Source organism: Amblyomma americanum, chromosome 11 (genome assembly GCF_052857255.1).
Source record: "Amblyomma americanum isolate KBUSLIRL-KWMA chromosome 11, ASM5285725v1, whole genome shotgun sequence".
Taxonomy (NCBI): domain Eukaryota; kingdom Metazoa; phylum Arthropoda; class Arachnida; order Ixodida; family Ixodidae; genus Amblyomma; species Amblyomma americanum.
In genome coordinates, this window is record NC_135507.1 from 21,461,216 (window position 1) to 21,478,588 (window position 17,373).

Below are 17,373 nucleotides of genomic sequence, written 5' to 3' on the forward strand. Positions count from 1 at the left end.
TCCACCAAATAAAGGTGGTTTATTGGAATGCGGGGAGCACCAGCGACGAAGATTTTAAATTGATCGAGACAAGTAAACGGTGAAGTAACGGGGCAAGAGGCAGGGTCACAAGGAGCAGCTCTTCAGCGTCAGTGTCAGCCGGACGCCTCAAGAGCTCTGACATTGTTGGTGCATGGTCATCTTCTTCACTCCCATAACAATGTGTACAAAAAAAAAACAACACTAAAAAGTTCACTGACAGTTCAGCCTGATCAATCTGCCTGGTGTGTGTGACTTGAGTTGATGCTTCAGCTCAATTCATCACTGACAGGATGATAAGCTTTCCAGTGGTTGAAGACTGTTTAGCATTCCTGGAACAGAAAAAAAGAAAAAGCATTTGTAGCAAATTACATGCTTTTGGTGTGCAGCAAAGTGCTGCGAGACAAAGGCTGCATAGAGCATACATCATAAAGACAACTTACTGGTGTATAAAAAGCATTTACAGCATTTAAGACAGGACATCTAAAAGAATACTTGGTGCTTACAATATCAGCATTCGTTATTTGTGAAAGGCATCCTGCTATAGAGACTGCAGATGATCCGTGTCATTTGCTAGCATCTTGGCACCTTCAAATTTATCACTGCCGTCCATTTCATGCTCGGGTTCCACTCTGGTCCGGTCTGCACTGACTGAAGCTTGTAGTGTCCGCAGTGCCTCTGTGGTGTTTTGTGGCAAACGTTGCTCATTTAAGTGGGTCTGACACCTGTATTGAACAATAAAGAAAAAAATGAAATATAACAGCCGTGTTGAGGAAGTAGCAGATATGTATCTGCTATGTACTATTTTCTAATGCTGCAATGAATTACCACTTCTGTCAATATGCATACACCACAGCTTTATGCACTTACTAAAAGTGACTGCAAATTTGATTCTCGGTAGCACTGGCAGACATACCTTTCAGTCCTTTCTTGGTCAGGTGCTTTCATGTTGTACACAGGGGGAAAAATAGTTGGTATGTACGCTGGATGGTTACTGATGTTACTTTTGCAGTTTCCCACAAAATGAGTGCTGCAAACTCGTGCCCCCTTTGGAGGCATCCATGGAGTTCCATCAGGACTGTGCCATAGATAAAGAAAAATACTTTTAAAATCAAGCATGCAACATGCTTTATCAAGCAGCATATCTGTTCGAAGCATGCAGTTCTCCCACAAATGGATTAAAATCTACTTAGATCTGAAACACTGGTTCAGAAAGCATGTGACTGGGGTGAACTCTATTTTAGCTCCTTCTCCTAGGCTCCCTAGTAGGCAGCATCAGCCTAAGCCTTTAAAAAGCGAATTTATGATAATAAAATAATAAATATTGTTGCTACTATGATCGATTATAACTATTACTAGATACAGTTACAGAATGCTGCTGGCAGCATAGGTTTGCAGACTCGCTCATGAGTTACACGAGCTTGCATTCAGATCTTGATCCGAGTTATGAGTTCGGACTCACATTCAGGTCATGATCAGAGTCGTTTAGGTTTACGAGGGCTTAACATCCAAAAGTGACTCGGGCTGTGAGGGACGCTGTAGTGTGAGTGAGCCCAGACTCACATTCAGGTCATGATCCGAGTTGTAAGTACGGGATGAGGCTCAGATCACAATCTTTTTTTTGCAACGACGATGTGAGCTTAGCGTTTTTTTTTCTTTCCTCCTTGAGGAAACTATGGAAATGAGAAAGACAGCGTTCTGTCTCTTTAGTTCACGCGGGTGCAGTAATGAGCCGCATGGCGATGTGTCCGAAGCTTTGACCGAGTTTCACCGCGTCTCTGCGTGGCAGCAGGGGATCTCTTGTAGCGCGTCTTTTGCACACCTCAAGCTCATATTACACAGCGCATTCTCATGCTGGCATAATTGTGAGTTGAAATCAGTGAGTATGCCCAGATGGGTCGGGAGAACTGAATCATGGGTCATAATGAATGGGACACCCCGGATGAGTCGAGAGTCGGAGTGAGCTCGACTGAGTTGTGAGCCTAAATGAGCTTGAGTTGATGAGTTCGAGTGAGCTCGGGCCTCTGTCAGTGTCAGTTTGAGTAAGCGAGTCAGCCTCAGCACTCGTGACTTTGCTGAGGTACGACTGGGAGTAAACAAGTCCGCAGCTGGGACAGTCCGTGCACGTACTCAGGGCAAGATCCAGATTAACATTTCCTGTAAACTACCTATCGCGCCACCCTGGCGTCGTGTCCATGCGGAACGCTGGACTCTCTTCGCGCGGGTCCTAAGTGGCCCTGTCCTGTCATAAACACCCTATAGGGAAAGACGGAGAGGCGACAAAAGCAGCGGCCAGCGGTTACGGCGAAGGAGGGACGCCGCTAACACCGAACACAAAGAAAGAGGTTTTAAAGTAGGAAACGACGGGGGGAGCGGGGGAGAGCCGTTGCAGCTAGCGGACTAGAAGGACACAGCAACGCAGAAGACCGGGGCTGCGCCACGACCAGAGAGCCCGGGGTCTAGCCATCGCAGCAGATCGGCCTCCACCAATGCGTCCCTGACAGCTAAGCAAGCGAGAATCACAATCACAAGTACGCACTGAACATGGATGCGGCAACTTCCCGTGTCACACCCACGTCAGCATAATGCACTTATTACCGAAAATCACCCAGATAACTTGCCGCATAGCTTGATGGGCAAAGAAAAACAACCTTACTGAATTACAATGAAAACTCGTCGCCTGTGTCGGCCTGCACTCACGCAGAAACAATTTGTCAGAAGCAAGACATTTTGGAAGTTTAGAAAGTGAAACAAGATTCACTTGAGTCTGCGGACGGCAATGATCCACGCTTGCCGCCTCTTTCGCTCGTACCACATTCCCGGGAAACGGTGGAACTTCACGGGCGGTTCTCTGCCCTTGGTGTTGATTGAACTGTTGTGGCAGCCAACAACAGCACAATACACTTCCCCACTCTTCGACCGCCGTTTAACTCCTCCAGGCATACTTCAAAATGAGCTGCAACTCTCCTTTGTACGTCGGCGAGGGACAAGCGCGAGCTCATGCAAAAATATTGGGCGCGAGCACCACGTTTAGCTGTCAAAACACTGCTTGGTGAATGCGTTGCGTCCGTGACGCGCCCTGTCAACAGTTCAGAATCCGACAGTTCCGATCAAGAGTTCCGCGATGCGAGCAATGAAAGCCTTTTCACAAAATCACCAATTGCACACAATCACCAAATCACCACCTCACTACACAAATCCCGACTTGACAGCATGTGACTCGGGCGGCTCATGTCATTTCGTTTCGAGAGCTTCTGCGAGAGCAGAACCACTGCACAAAACGCGATCTTCTTCCGCGCATAGTTTCTGAAAATAATATTAAGAAACTTGCTTCCGCGCCCTTACAGTAGCTTCTAGAGCCTCAAGTCTGACGTTTGACGGTGAAACACAAACACAATTTGTTTTGTTCATGAGCCGGCTTCGGCGGCCTGTATTGAAAGTGCTGGCCACATTGAGCACACTTTCTGCCAAGTCGTGCCAATCCAATACAATCCGCTAAGTAGACAACCGTGTCGATCGTCGTGCAGACGCTTTTTGTCGCGTGCTGCACTCTCCTTTCGTCCATCTGGGTTCGTATGCGCAGGTTTTAGTACGCTGCGCAGCATTCTCAGTGACACTTGATCATACCTTATTTTCTTCAGCATTTCCTCGCTGGACTGTAAGCATTTTTCAACTTTGTTATGCATTGGGTTGATCTCAAAACAAGGTAGTTACTTTGGGTCTTCGGTCTAGCAGAGCATCACAACATTGCGCCCACAGCCCTTCGGCATAAGTATGTGGGCTGCTAGGTCACTGCTCTGCACAGCAAAATCAGCAGCCACCGGATCTCCAAGAAATGCTGCTCCACGTTGGAAGGCGCTCGAGCGTCAGCAAATTACAAGAAGCGCAAACTTCCACACTTCTCCGAGGCACTGTATCCATCCCATATTTCTGATCGCTGCCAAACAGATCACAAAAGGACTGGCAATAATTACTGGAAGGTGGGTGTGCTCCGTTACTTGTTAAGGCGAGCTCAAACATTGCATGCGTGGGTGTTGTCTCGGTATAAGATTTTCAGTGGGCTCGTTTATTATGGGCTATTTAACACCGTGCATGCATCGACTGCGGTCGTGCGTTTGTGCGCCAAGAAATGGTAAAAATACAAACAATAATCTGTGCAGGGGCTTTCGTAAGTGGTGGAAATCCTTACCTTCGGACAAGAAGGCATATTTTGTCGCAGTCGCTCTCAAGAATAAATGGAAAGTCGCAGGCAAGTTCATCCGCGTGTACACTTTTTTTGCATGCTTGTACTATGTTTGACATTTGTTTCTTCCCTGTTCACATTTTTTTTTGTCAGAAGGCAGGCATATGTAGGAAATGCAGTATTTTTGTATTTCAATAGGTCTATTACTCAACTTTATATATGTGTATTGCAAATCTAGTGCTTGACTCCTCTAATATTATCCCCGTTCGCACTCGCACACAGATGCCGTCATGTTTTCCACTGCTCGAGGGCGTGGAGCAAAGCACGTACAATCTTGGTCAAAAAACATCAGGCCGCTGTGAGGGCCAGGAATTTGTCCCACTGCAAGGTTAACCCTTTGAGTCACCTTTTGCAGAATGCTACAAGCTTATGGCCCACGAAAATGAAGCCACTGCGCTGGCCCATCTTCCACATTTGTAGCTCGCTAGAGCGAACTTCTAAGCTAAAAACTTTAGGTGAAACTGGAATTCTCAATTTCTGAGATCATCTGCTCATTTTCAACGATAGTTGGCAATTTCTGAAAGCCTCAAGCTCTAGCCATGACTATTTTGGTTTCCAGGCTTCTTCGGGGCAACATGGTGTGTTGGAGGAATCTACTACTTCAGCCACATCCAAGAAACGCCCATCACACACAGACGTCGCTTTGTTGCCTTCACACGTGAGCAGTTCAGGAAGATATCAGACTTTGAGTTTGAAATGGTAAGTGTTCAACTCAAGCATGTGCCAAGTGTGATACATGCAGTTAGTGGAGTCGGGTGTGCTTTTCTTTCAGTGTGGCCTCAGGCACTAACTGCTCGTAGCTGGGGCCAGCAGTAAATGTGAACACACCTGTGAGAAAGAGAAAAACTTCATGAAAGCAGAGACAACTAGAGAGGCTGGTCTGAAACAGCCGTTTCATAGTCATTGGTTTTAAGGTGAGCACTGTGAGCATATGCATATGCAGCCTGTGGTGGAACCTGTTGTCGAGATGAGAGTGCCAATTATGAGTTCCAGCATCTGCGACAGCATTGTTTTAGCACTTTTTACTAAATCTGATTTGAAGTGAATTAGCGAATTTTAGATCTAGTCTATTTCTGATGCCTGAAATGTGCATTCACGTGTCTCCATAGCAGAATATGCCAAGCTTGTGTTCCAACTTTTATGCATTCAGCAGTAAAGTTTGAGAAACAATAGGCATTTTTGTATTAATACTCGATGCGTTGTTTGGTTGTTGATCTCAAGTTCACGAATAGAGTCCCGGCCATGGCAGCCCCATTTCGACGGAGGCAAAATGCAAAAGTGCCTCTGTGCTGCACATCTTAAAGAACCCCAGGTGGTCTAAATTGCTCTTAATAATCTAATGTAATGTCTAAGCAATTAAAGTGTTGCTTTGGGACAAAAAACCTCATGTACCACCAGATTCTTGTGCTAACACTGTCTTCTCTGCATGAGATTATGTGCGACTGTGGCAGGCAGATATAGGCAGATGTGCTAAACTGATGCTGTGCCAGACACTTAATGATGTCAGATGTAGTGTTCACTAGGGTCAACATATTGCATGATGGGCTTCTATCATGTAAGTCAGTGATTGGAGCGGCCACTGGTATGAACTAAGGCCTTAGACTGCTTTGATGTCACCTAGCTACTTATAAGTTCATATCATAGATTGCAGGCAAGCAGACTGTATCACTTTTAGCTTTTTAGGCTGTTTTCGTACCGATAGTGACCTTCATGCTATAGTAGTCATATAAAAAATAATAATTAAGAAATGAAGGTGAGAACATATATACATTCTGGAGTTTGGCTGGAATACTACGGCATGCAAACAAACTTGAAAAAACGGTGTGCAGGCACAAGGACACGTACACAAGACAAAGGTGGTAGACACGATATATGTCCTTGTGTTTTCGCTGGCACACCATTTTAGTTACAGGGCCATTTCCTTTCCTCAAAAAACAATTTTCATTTCAGCAGACACCAGTAAACACCCAAGTAGCAGCAATTTTATGATGGAATAAAATTAGTTGTCCTAATGGTATAAACATATGTCACCCTTGAAAAGGAGACCTGTTAGACTCAAAATATGGAGGCTGTCTTCAGCAGCTAGACTGGAACTGCTTTTTTTCTTGAATGTTACTGATGTAAACAAATTTGTGCCAAGCCCCTTCAGGTGGTGTGTGTACATTTCTACTAATGATGTGAACACTGCCAAATCCTCATATACAAGGCATAATGTCCATATATATGGATGCTGTAAGAAAGTGCCAATACATGCAAAATTTTCTGTGGAACCATCTCAAGCCAGTCATTGACATTAACGCAAAAATAATTTTTAAGATGGACGCCTCTGCATTTTACAGTAGCTCTGGTGTGGATCCAGTGAGTGCGCATTTTCTTTTGTTTGTTTTGCTGGTTCAAGGGCTCTTAAATTCCTAAAAAGTGCCAATTTGTTGATATCATAACTTGTCATGACAGGAATCAGTCAAAATAAGCTTAATCATGACCCTTAAACTAGAATTGAGTCAAGTTGCAGCGATACTGTGAGGTCTGGACAAGAAATATAAGTTAGCCATCTGCATCTGCATGAATAAAAAATTTTCTTGTGCAATTTTGTATATGCTCCTTGTATAATTCTGAAAGCTTTATTATTTTGCCCATTTGGGTAATAATTAGTGCCTGACGGGTTAAAATATTTGCTTTCACGCTGCCTGTTTTTCCATGAGACTCGCCTTCCCAAGGTCAGTCGTGTGCAGACAGCTTCCACTGCTTCCTCTTCATTTTTTTTCTAGCAATTTGAGCTCTTCAAGCCACACCTTCTACCGGCCGTGCACCCAGTGTATCACCGTGTGGTTCGAGTGGCCAATCAGCTCCTTCACGGGAACAGGGACATTGATGAGATTCACAATATCTCATGGTCGGTGTCGGTCATTGACAGTCCCATGAAGAATGCTTTTGTAATGTCCGTGAGCACCATTTTTTGTTCTTTTCCCTCTGCTAGCTTACATTTCTAGTTTTGTAGTTGTTTTGTTTCATATGCAGCATTAAGTTTTGTTGAGTGATGGAGGCTGTGTATAAAATTCTGTCCATACTTCCACCGCTTTTGGCTGGTGAGTGGAACGGAGAACTTGAGGATATACCTAGTGTTTATTAAACACAGGTGAGATGTGAATAAATACAAGGAGTGAGCTGTGACACATGATCCATTTTCAAGGACTAGACTGACTAATGTGTAAACTTTAAGTGGCCTTTTAGAAGGAGTGATCCAAACCTCCACTCTTTCTACTTTCTTGAGGATCAGCTGTACACTTCACAACATCCCAATTTTCACTGCTCTCAGACCTTTCTTTCCTGCATTCATTTGGATAGAGGTGGATATCATGTGAAGGTTTGCCCTGATGTAGGCACCTGATTAAAATGTAAATTGCCAGGTACTTTTCTGCATCCTACGTAAACTATCTGTATCGTACAAGATAGATGTCAATCAGATAAGAATATTGGAGCCTCTAACAATGATTTACTATTGACGAAAAAACAGGAAGTGCTTTTGAAATGCATACCACACATGCATTTAACTTGTGCTTCCTTGTCCGGGTCTTCCAGCTTAACAACTGCGGCAAAACTGGCTCGCATTTGTATCAGTGTTGTTTGTAGTGAGCAGCTGTCTAGTAGCCGTGCGGTCACAATGCAGCATTGTTCAGCGTTGCGATCCACCTGCGCATTGTCTTTTGCAGAATGGGCAGATCTTTGTGTTTGCTGGCATGCTTGAGATCTGCACAAACGATGAGCAACTGGGAAACGTGCTCGCTCACGAAATGGCCCACTGTATTTTGGGACATGGTGTAAGGCACCTTACTGCTTCTGCTTTTCTGTTGTGTTCATTTCATTATCACATTTTGCGTTGGTTACAGTTCATTGCTTTGTGCTTTTTGTGAGGTGTCGCATCTTGAGGCTTTAATTTAACTAAAATACAATAGAATGTGTAGTTCTTGCCACAGTGGCTTATAGTGGCTATGGCATTGGGCTACTGATCCCATGGTCAAAGAATCGAATCCTGGCTACGGTGGCTACGTTTTGATGAAACCGAAATGCAAAAACACCTGTGTGCATGCCACTGTCAGTGCGCGTTAACATTCTCAGGCACTTTGTACACTGCCATGCACATTCTGTGTCAGCCTTGTATAGAGCACTTAAGCAGGGTGCACAAGACAAAAAATAAAAATAAAGTTATGCAGCAGCCCATGCCTCTCTCGTATAAACTACATGCCCACATTGCTTGTAGATCTAGGTCACTGCTTTGTACCAATAATTGTGTCTAAAACGTAGCAGATAAGGCGAAGTGTTTTTCTAGTTGCAGGGAAGGCCACCACTCGAGTTCTCTACACAAGAGTGACGCAGACTGTACATTGTGAACTCGCAGCTTTTTCTCAAACCAGGCTCTACATAACTCTGATTTCTTTGTTTCAGGCAAATTTAGCATCCTTCATGTTGCAAACATTGTGCTTTTCTTTGCCTACTAGCAAACGCAGCAAATAATATTTCTCAAAACAGTGGGCGCCATAATATATATAGCCATCTTCTGTCAACAAATTTCACCACCAGTAGCAAAGTTAAATTTTTTTTCTGAATTTTAGTATGATGTGCATCTTCAAAAAGAGGATGATTGCAGGATCCCTGAGGTGTAAATTTCACAAATCTTGCTATATTAATGTTCCAGTTTCCACATATTTTGACAGTCTGTAAAAAATTTTTTTGCATTCATATCAAAAATTAACCAATGGTATGTTCCCTGGGAAAACTAATTGGCTTTTTTGTTACCTGAATATACTATTTAGGCAGAAAAAATTTTTTTATATATATTTCAGAATGATAAATGCTGCCTAATAGGGTTTAATGACCCCAGGTTGTCTAAATGAATCTGGAGCCCTCCACTATAGCATCCCTCACAGTAAGCATGTCAGTTCTTGATGTCAAGCCCCATATACCATACTAGAATCTGTACCACATGCAACAAATAAACTACATCGCTTATTTTCCTGATGCAAGTCCAGAGCGTTGATACCCTACACAGTTGTTTAGGCAAAATATCCACTTTTAGAGAGAATATTTATTTTGCTCTAATACCCAGACATAGAAAGATCACAGCATTGAAGATACGATCTACAATTCAAATTTTGTTCGCAGTTAGTGTTTACTGTATTGTAAACTAGATGGCGCCACCAGTCCTGTTGTATCGCCCATGCAGGATACTTGTGGAAGGTTTTCTTTTTACTGTAAACCTCTTTGGAGAGGACAAATGTAGTGTTTGTGTACAATAAGCTTTGAAGATATTTAAATTCTGCTTTTGTTACATTTTTTTTCATTATCAAAGAGCTGCTTTCCTGGAGATCAAAGCTGCGTCCATGGAAGATGCTGCCAGCCTGTTAATTTTTTTCCGTGTTAGTTTTTGTGCCTCGGCAGTAATAATAATGTATATGTAACTAGCAGTAATGATACTAACAATGACCATGGTCATAAGTTTTCACAACTGGCACTTTCAGTCTGCAATAAACCACAATGTTAGAAATGATTTGTTCACTTCTTATCAGAAGGTACCATTTTTGTTAATATTCAGCCTTCAAAGGGAAAAGCACCATTTGCATTTTAGCTAACTTATATTCAGTGAGAGTATGAATGTTGATGAGAGTATATTGATGAAAGTATGAATGAGAATTTGCTGTATCTACGTCTGTTGCAGCACAAATGGGGAGGTGAGAAATGTGTACATACTGCTGGATTACTAGTGATGTCACATATGTGCACACTCTATACCTTGTGATTTTAATTAGGTAATGTGTACGTTGGAGTTTAAATGCTGCAGTGGTGGGAGTATCCTGTAGCGTTGGAATGTCAGTGCTTCTTGAATGTCCACAGGCACAAAACATGTAATTTCTTCCTTGACTAATAATAAGCAGCATTACATCCTACTGGGGCAAAAAGAGACACATTAAGTGTAGTTAGCACCTTGCCAATTGCTCTTGTTTTTTGGCATCACATGTAATGTCAGTAACATTGTGAAAATGGATGGGCAACAGGATATATGCTGTTTCATGCCTACTGATGCTAGAACATGTGCATTTCTTTCTTAAAACTACATTTTTTATTGGTAACTGCAAGCACCTGTGGGGTGCAGTCTGGCCAAACTAATAAATGAAACATTTCATCGCATGTATACTTTTTATCACAAGCGTAATGTGTTCTGTGACCTGTTAATTGGTCTCTATGTGGATCATTTACTTGTTGCAAGAATGAAAAAAACATGATGAGTGGTTAAGTGTTGTGCCAATTTTTTTTTTTTTATGCAGGCAGAGCAAGTGAGCTATGCCCACTTGATAGATTTTGCCTTGGTTGGGTTTCTGGCTGCCATTTGGGCCATCATGCCAACTGATGGAATTGCTGTTGTTACCCACTGGTTTTTTGAGAAAGTTGTCAGCGTAAGTTACTGTTCCTTTTTCTGGTTTTCACACTGTTTTCACACTGGTGTCTAACACTTCACTAACAGCCAGCATTTTGCTTTGGTGCATTCTCATATAATTAGAACTAGCAAAATGAAGTTAAAAAAAATGAAAACACTAAAAAAATATTCAAGACACATCATATGTTGAGCAAAAAGAGCACATCGCTCTGTCAAGAATTTTCTGCCTGCAATAAGCAGTGAGCTTCCTTACCTAGGAGCTCAATAGACGGGTCGCAAGTGCAATTGTCACAAAGTTATGAAATTACTTTTTTATTTGTCAACTGGTGACTGAAATATAACGTGTGAACACTTCTTGTCTGGTTGGGTAGTAGGTTCATGTCAAAAGGAAAAGGAACATTGGCCAAAGGTTGTTAAAAATGTTAGATGTTTCGGCTTCCTCACAGAGGCTTTGTTCACTCTCCCACCAAAGGTTGTTGAAAATATTATACATTTCGGCTTCCACACAGAATCCTTGTTTACAAAAAATGTTAGACGTTAGAAGGCTTCAGCAAAAAAGCCTTGTTCTCTCAGGGTGAACAAGCCTTCTGTGCGGAAGCAAACAGGCCTTAATGATTTTAACAACAACCTTTGGTCGGCGTTCCTTGTGATTAGGTGTTTTTTTAATTTCAGTGTATTTTCTCCTTTTCAGATCCTTCTCAGGCTTCCATACAGCAGAAAACTTGAACGTGAAGCAGATGAGGTTGGCCTTCAACTTGCAGCAAAGGTGCGTGCATGCTTTCTTCGCCGGCAGTTTCCTTGAAAGGCATAGTGTGCTTGAGCATCTCAGCTGGCGAATGGGAGTGGCGTTGTTCTCACTAATGCTCCTTGCTGTTTGCAGGCATGCTTCGATGTTCGTGAAGCTAGTGCATTCTGGACGAAGATGAGCCTCATGCAGAATGCTCTAGAGGACGTGGAGTTCATTTCAACACATCCAAGCCACGAGCGGCGCTCAGAGTACCTGGACAACATTATGAACAGCGTGAGTACTGCTTCGTCGCCTGTAATAAATTCACACATTGGGATTCCATACTGTTTCAAGCAAGAAAAGCTAAAGTTGAATTTTTCACGTATTTTTGTTCCTGTATTTTTTTATTTGGAAACATTAAGAAACCTTCTCAGTAGGTGTTGATAAGTGGCCGGAGATGAATGCGGAAAAACGTGCTGTGAGGACTGACTTTTTCTTGAAGGGTTCACCATGGATGCAAGATATGCCTATGCCATGCCATGGATGCCTGTAATCATCTTTTGCAGCATTATGGGAACTTGTATGGAACTTGTGTCGTGATTGACTCATAGCTATCTTTCTGCAGTGGATGTATAGTCATGAATGAAAGTAGTCTGGATTTTCTTTACCGCAGTTTTCTGCTCATTCTCTTGGGTGTAGGTGACAGGACTGTAATAGCAAGTGCAGTGAAAGCTTCATGAGGGGTGGTTTGGATGGATGCTTGTTAAACATGACAGCATAAAACAATGTTTACTTAAATTAGCTCTTTATACACAGAATCTTGTTGTACGAATTAACGATTTAACTCCTGGCGCTTCATTTAGCAGCTGCAAGGACATTATTTTCCAGTATAGCGTTACTTGGTGACACACATATAAACTGCGAAGCGAGTTTTGTGTGCCGTGCACAATTTCTGTGGGACTCTATGCTTTGGCTAAGCTCACCATTTACCTCTTAAGTTGCGCTCACCTTCACACATTCATTCATTGCTGGAGGAAAATGAATAGCAAGCCATTTAACTTATTATCTTCGAATAAGTTATATGTTTCATACAGTAATCACCTATTAAAAAGTAAATAAACACCTTGGTAATCTCTAATTTGCAGATGGCATTACGGTTCTAAGTAGCTATGGAGAGGAATTGCAGAGCATGATCGAGAACTTAAGAAAACAAAGTACACTGGTAGGCTTAGAATGTAATACCAGTAGAAGTTATGTAATGTTCAACTGTCTGGGAAGGAAGGGAATGACAGTTTACGATAGGAAGGAAGGTATTTAGGGAGTACCTCTCTGTAAATCCCTCCGGACACAGTAGTAAGTTCAGGTCTCGACCATGAGGAAGAACTGGCACGTGGATGAAGTTAGAATAGGTTTGAATGCATTTAGCAGGTGCGCTCATGCCATGAATAGCAACTTACCAACACTCGTTACAGGAAATATAGCATATACAACCAGGCAGTTGTTATAGGCCAGTGCGGTGGGCTATGGCTGAGGGCCTAACCTTGACGGTAAGAGAGCATTGCAGGCTAGCAAACAGATTTCAGTTAATAATATCCTAGCAGAAATCAGCAGGACAAAGCAGACTTATTGGTGTCGGCATGTACAATGGCGAAGACATTATTACTTATTTATTTTTGCTTACAACTTACTGTTAGCCTCACAGTGGAGCTTTTTGAAGGAAAAGGGCGAGATTAATGTAAAAATGTGAGTGTAGTTTGACTTCTGTGAAAAAAACGAATCAAAAGAACTCTTAATTGCAAAATGCCTAGGGCTAGAAGAAAGGCACAGTCATGTGGCAATTATACAAACAAAAGTAAAAAAGCAAACAAATACAAGTTATAGCTGTCTACAACTCATCTAAATATTAGCTGGTGACAACATTTGTTTTATAATAGATGTGTGTTACGATGACAGAAAGCAAAGATTAACTTATCAGTAGGCTGTTTTCATGCTAAAGGTGACCTCTAATGGAAAGGTTGTCTTCAAAATATGTGTTTGAGGTCTTGGTTCACTTACAATTGAGAAGGAACTTTCATAGGTTTTTGACATTCAATTATCCTGTTGCCTTGTTTTTCAGTGGCTCCTCTCACTTTTCTATACATACATATAGTATCAGTCACTGGGAATGATGCCAAGTCAGACCCTTGACCTGTGTCCATGGCTGAGGATTTATTTTGCTTTGTCTGCAGCTGCATGGAAACAGAAGCTGCGGTACCATTTAGGCTTCATTATAGTTCTCATCTCATTTGAGGCACTGCGGGCATGCGTGGAATTTATATTGCATTAATAGGGCCGCAAGTACACCGTCTCTTTTCTTTGTTCGCTAGTTATGCTCTTTTTTGCCAGCGATGCTCAGCCTTATCTTTTTGTCACGCACTAACGGACCAGATATCTTCAGAATAATTGTAGCCACATACTGGCATTGTTTATACACTGTTCGAGATTGCTGCAGGCACTTTAGATGCCTCGTCTTAAATGTACATTGCGACCTTTAACTTGAGCACGCTTGAGAGCAACCATCAGTCTGAGCTTCGACTGCACGGCGCTTTTGCTGCTAGGCCACCGCCAGGTCAAGTTCTTTTGAGGGCAAAGGCTCACCCAATAAACGTTTTCCTCTGTAAGCCTTCAGCTGTCTTCTTGCTGCCCAACTGTCATTACTAGCACGTGACAGCAGCATCACAGACCGCTTAGCTTCTCTGGAAACTACTACTAGTCTTAGTAGAAGTGAAGCGTGTGTTCTAAAAGTAGTTTCATGCATTGCAGGCCATTGAGTTGAGAAGACAGTGCAACTGCCCACGCTTGCCACACCAGGACCCGCGAGTGCTGATGTCAATGTTAAAGGAAGAAGTCAAGCAAGAAAGCATGGTCAAACAAGGCGTTGTAATATTACAGCCACCCCGCTGAAGGCCCACAACGGTCTAAACTTTTCTGCCACTCAAGGTTGTAGAATTTTATTATTTATCTAAGTTAGGAAACTGTCCCTGAGCACACGGTTTATTGTGGGTTTTTGCACCACTTTAGTGTTTTTCTTTGCAATTGCTATATTGGATTGCATGCTGGGAGTATTTATGTCACCACCCGTGCAACCTCTGTGTTTTGTTGCCACTTCTGCGAAAGACTGCTTTTATATAATGCTTGGTCCTTTCATTTCATTAATTCATTGAAAGCGATGAAGTACAGGTGTTTATTTCAGCCTATCCCTGGTCATGACACAGGTAAAACGGCTTTTGGTAGGTGTTGAAACTAAATAACAAAAAGGTATGGTTTGAGGACAGAATAAAGATTTTTGCATATTTACTAACCTGGTTTCTTTATTTTTTTTTGTCACGCCACAAATGAATTCTAGAAGTGCTTCACAAGTAACATTTCTTGGTGTTTTAGGGGGTGTCACATAGAGCACTGCTTTTTGGAGAGAAGGAACATAAAATGGCACAGCACTATTTTTGTGGTTGCTTCTCTGTAAACCATCCCATGTTGCATCCAACTGTGTAGCAGATGTATGTAATTAATGCTACAACACACCCAAAGAAAATACTTTCTGCACGGATGAAATTGTTTCTAGTAAACCGAACCCAAATGCAATGTGGGGTGTCTTCATGCAACATATTTCGTGTGGTTTTGTGCGGATTTATGGCCATCTTGTCCTTTTTCATTCGCTGAGAGTGCGACAAAACCTTTATGCTGCTCCAGAGAAAATTTATGAACCTTCGTGCTGCAGAAGCAATGTTGCCACTATGCTTGTCAATGTCATGTATGATCGTCGACCAGCTCTTTTGGGTTGAAAATCCAACCTCGGTGAAAGTTGGCCACTCAAAGTCTTCGAAATTATCTGGTAACACCCCACAGGAGTATTCCTTTTCTTGGTCGAGGCCATTGAGGCGACGATGTCTGGCTTTCTCGAGGGCTTCCAGCCAGGGAGGACACAGACTCAAACACGGGTCGTGGGGCTGTTCACAATTTATGCAGAGTGCACTTGAACACTCACCTTCGCCAACATGGGGTGGCCCATGGCTTGGTTGCTCAAAGGAAAAATCTTTTATATTACGGTTGCCGTCATAGGTCTCATTTCGTAACCACGGGTCACTTCCAGGGCATGGGGATCTGTCCTGAACTCTTTTCTTTGAGTACGACAGCCTGTTGTTTCCTTGTTGATATTGAGGGAGGCTTCTGACTGGTGAGACTCCATCAAGCTCACTGCAACTGTCACCAGAAGAAGGCTCTCGGGAACTGCCTATGTCTTCGACACAGCAAGAACCAACGATTTCTTGCGCTTGAACAGTGCTGTCTTCTTGACAAATAGTTGAAGAACCCAGATACATGGAGCCTTTCTCGCCCAAAGTTATCTCGTCGAGGTTTACATTAGGACTATGCGGTCTGCAGAACTCTTTTGCAGCAGTTTCTCCAAATTCTGGTACATTCACAGCAGTCGCATAGCTTTCCATCTCATCCTCATCACCGGCCAGAAAATCGCATGCAGGCTCTTCCGCATACAGACCGCCGTCATCAGCAAATGCTTCATTGTTTCTCACAGTTATGTCTCGTTCAGAGTCTTCGTCTAGAGGAAATGTTTGCCAATTGTAATCTTGTGTGACAACGTGTTGACCACTGGTACCGTATGGTTGCTTGCCATCACCTGAGTTGCCATCATCCTTGGAGAGTCCAGCAGCATCTACGGATCGGTGTTTAGGGATATTCCTGTCCGTTTTCGACATTTCTCTTCCAAGCTTTGCCCTATTGCGTTTTGCTATACACTGGCTCAGGTGGTTCATGGATGCCTCTATAATCGGCAATGCGTTCACGTTTTTGCTCGAGGTACAGTCTTTTACAATGTGTGCTGAGGCCTTAAATTGCCCGAAATGGATAGGGGCGAGTGGAGATGATTCTTTGTTCTGAAGAGGCACGTTCTGCGATTTACTTATGAGGCACAACCGCTATAGGTTACCACATACAATATGCTAGCTTGAGCCTGTGGCTGTAATAAAAACGAGTCTGCGGGAGGCTGCATTACAATGCATCATAATTTCTAGGTTGGGACTGCTGATGGCCGTGCCTTCCTTTTCATCGTTTTCTCCAGCAGCAAAACGAAGCTCCCAATATAAGAGCGTTCATGGTGCTGTTTTTTCTTTGCACTGTCAAAAAAGATAACTGCCATATGTCAAGAAGCAGAGAAACTGGCACTATAGATTTAATCGTATACGCTTGCATGAAAGAACAAGGACGGTCGAAGACACGGGTGTGCAATGCTCTAAACCAGCACTAATAATGTGCTCTCAGAAGTGTGGGACAACATTAGTGTCGCTTCAGCTGTGATTTTTATGATGCTGTCGCCTAGGGTGTTGAACATGCCTTGCTCTTGTTGTGCTTTCCTTTGCGTTATATCTGTCCAGTATTTGTTTCCTGTCGCAAACAACGTGTCTCGCTTTGGTTTGATAATGGCAACACGCAATTTTTCAACGAAAATCTGAGATGTCCTGGCGCTGGCCAGCGTATTTCCCCAGACTTGTTGCATTGTGCCAATTTGGCCAACTTCATATTCTAACTATTTACATGTTTTTTGTCACATTAAGCACAAGTTGAGGTCTACAGTGTTAGCATTGCACTGCTTTCTGGCGACCAGGACACGCGATAAATTTGTAACAGTAATCACGTTTCGCGAATCAAAATTTGCGCGCTCTGCTTCTAAGTGACAATACTTGTGCCGCCATCTATCGTGCAGTTTTGATACTAAGCTTTGCGGCTCGGAATGGACAAGGCGGCTGCGCGCGCCCTTCGCCTGTTCGAGTTTGAGCGTGTATAACGGTGAAGAGGTTATCGGGTACGAAAACAAAGAGCAAGATTGCTACCCGAACGGACTGATAAATGTTCATTTGGATTAGGTGAAAGGAGGTGTAGAAAACAGGAAAGCAAGATTATCGC

The 17,373-nt window shown here is 42.9% G+C and overlaps 2 protein-coding genes across 7 annotated transcripts in view; one reads left to right on the forward strand and one right to left on the reverse strand.

Moving 5' to 3' along the window:
• The window catches only part of LOC144111279 (THAP domain-containing protein 11-like), a 230,762-nt gene continuing 213,389 nt past the window's right edge, over positions 1-17,373 (reverse strand). The window contains exons 1-4 of one of the 6 annotated variants that reach the window (XR_013310016.1): positions 2,675-3,384; positions 935-1,096; positions 525-743; positions 1-350 (exon numbers count right to left, since the gene is read on the reverse strand). Coding sequence is in view for 2 of the 6 variants with exons in the window: in XM_077644515.1 (XP_077500641.1) it covers positions 560-743; positions 935-1,096; positions 2,780-2,961 (528 nt within the window). In the remaining 4 variants the exon portion in view is untranslated. Of the gene's footprint in view, positions 351-482; positions 744-934; positions 1,097-2,639; positions 3,385-17,373 lie in introns of those variants that run through there. The other 5 variants (XR_013310015.1, XR_013310014.1, XM_077644515.1 and 2 more) reach the window with 5 other exon arrangements.
• LOC144109406 (metalloendopeptidase OMA1, mitochondrial-like) lies at positions 3,522-14,754 on the forward strand. The gene is made up of 10 exons (XM_077642192.1): positions 3,522-3,676; positions 3,754-3,998; positions 4,179-4,267; positions 4,821-4,960; positions 7,030-7,203; positions 7,972-8,079; positions 10,582-10,710; positions 11,383-11,457; positions 11,572-11,712; positions 14,221-14,754. The coding sequence occupies exons 2-10, from the start codon at positions 3,793-3,795 to the stop codon at positions 14,359-14,361; spliced, it is 1,203 nt and encodes a 400-aa protein (XP_077498318.1). The 5' UTR covers positions 3,522-3,676; positions 3,754-3,792; the 3' UTR covers positions 14,362-14,754.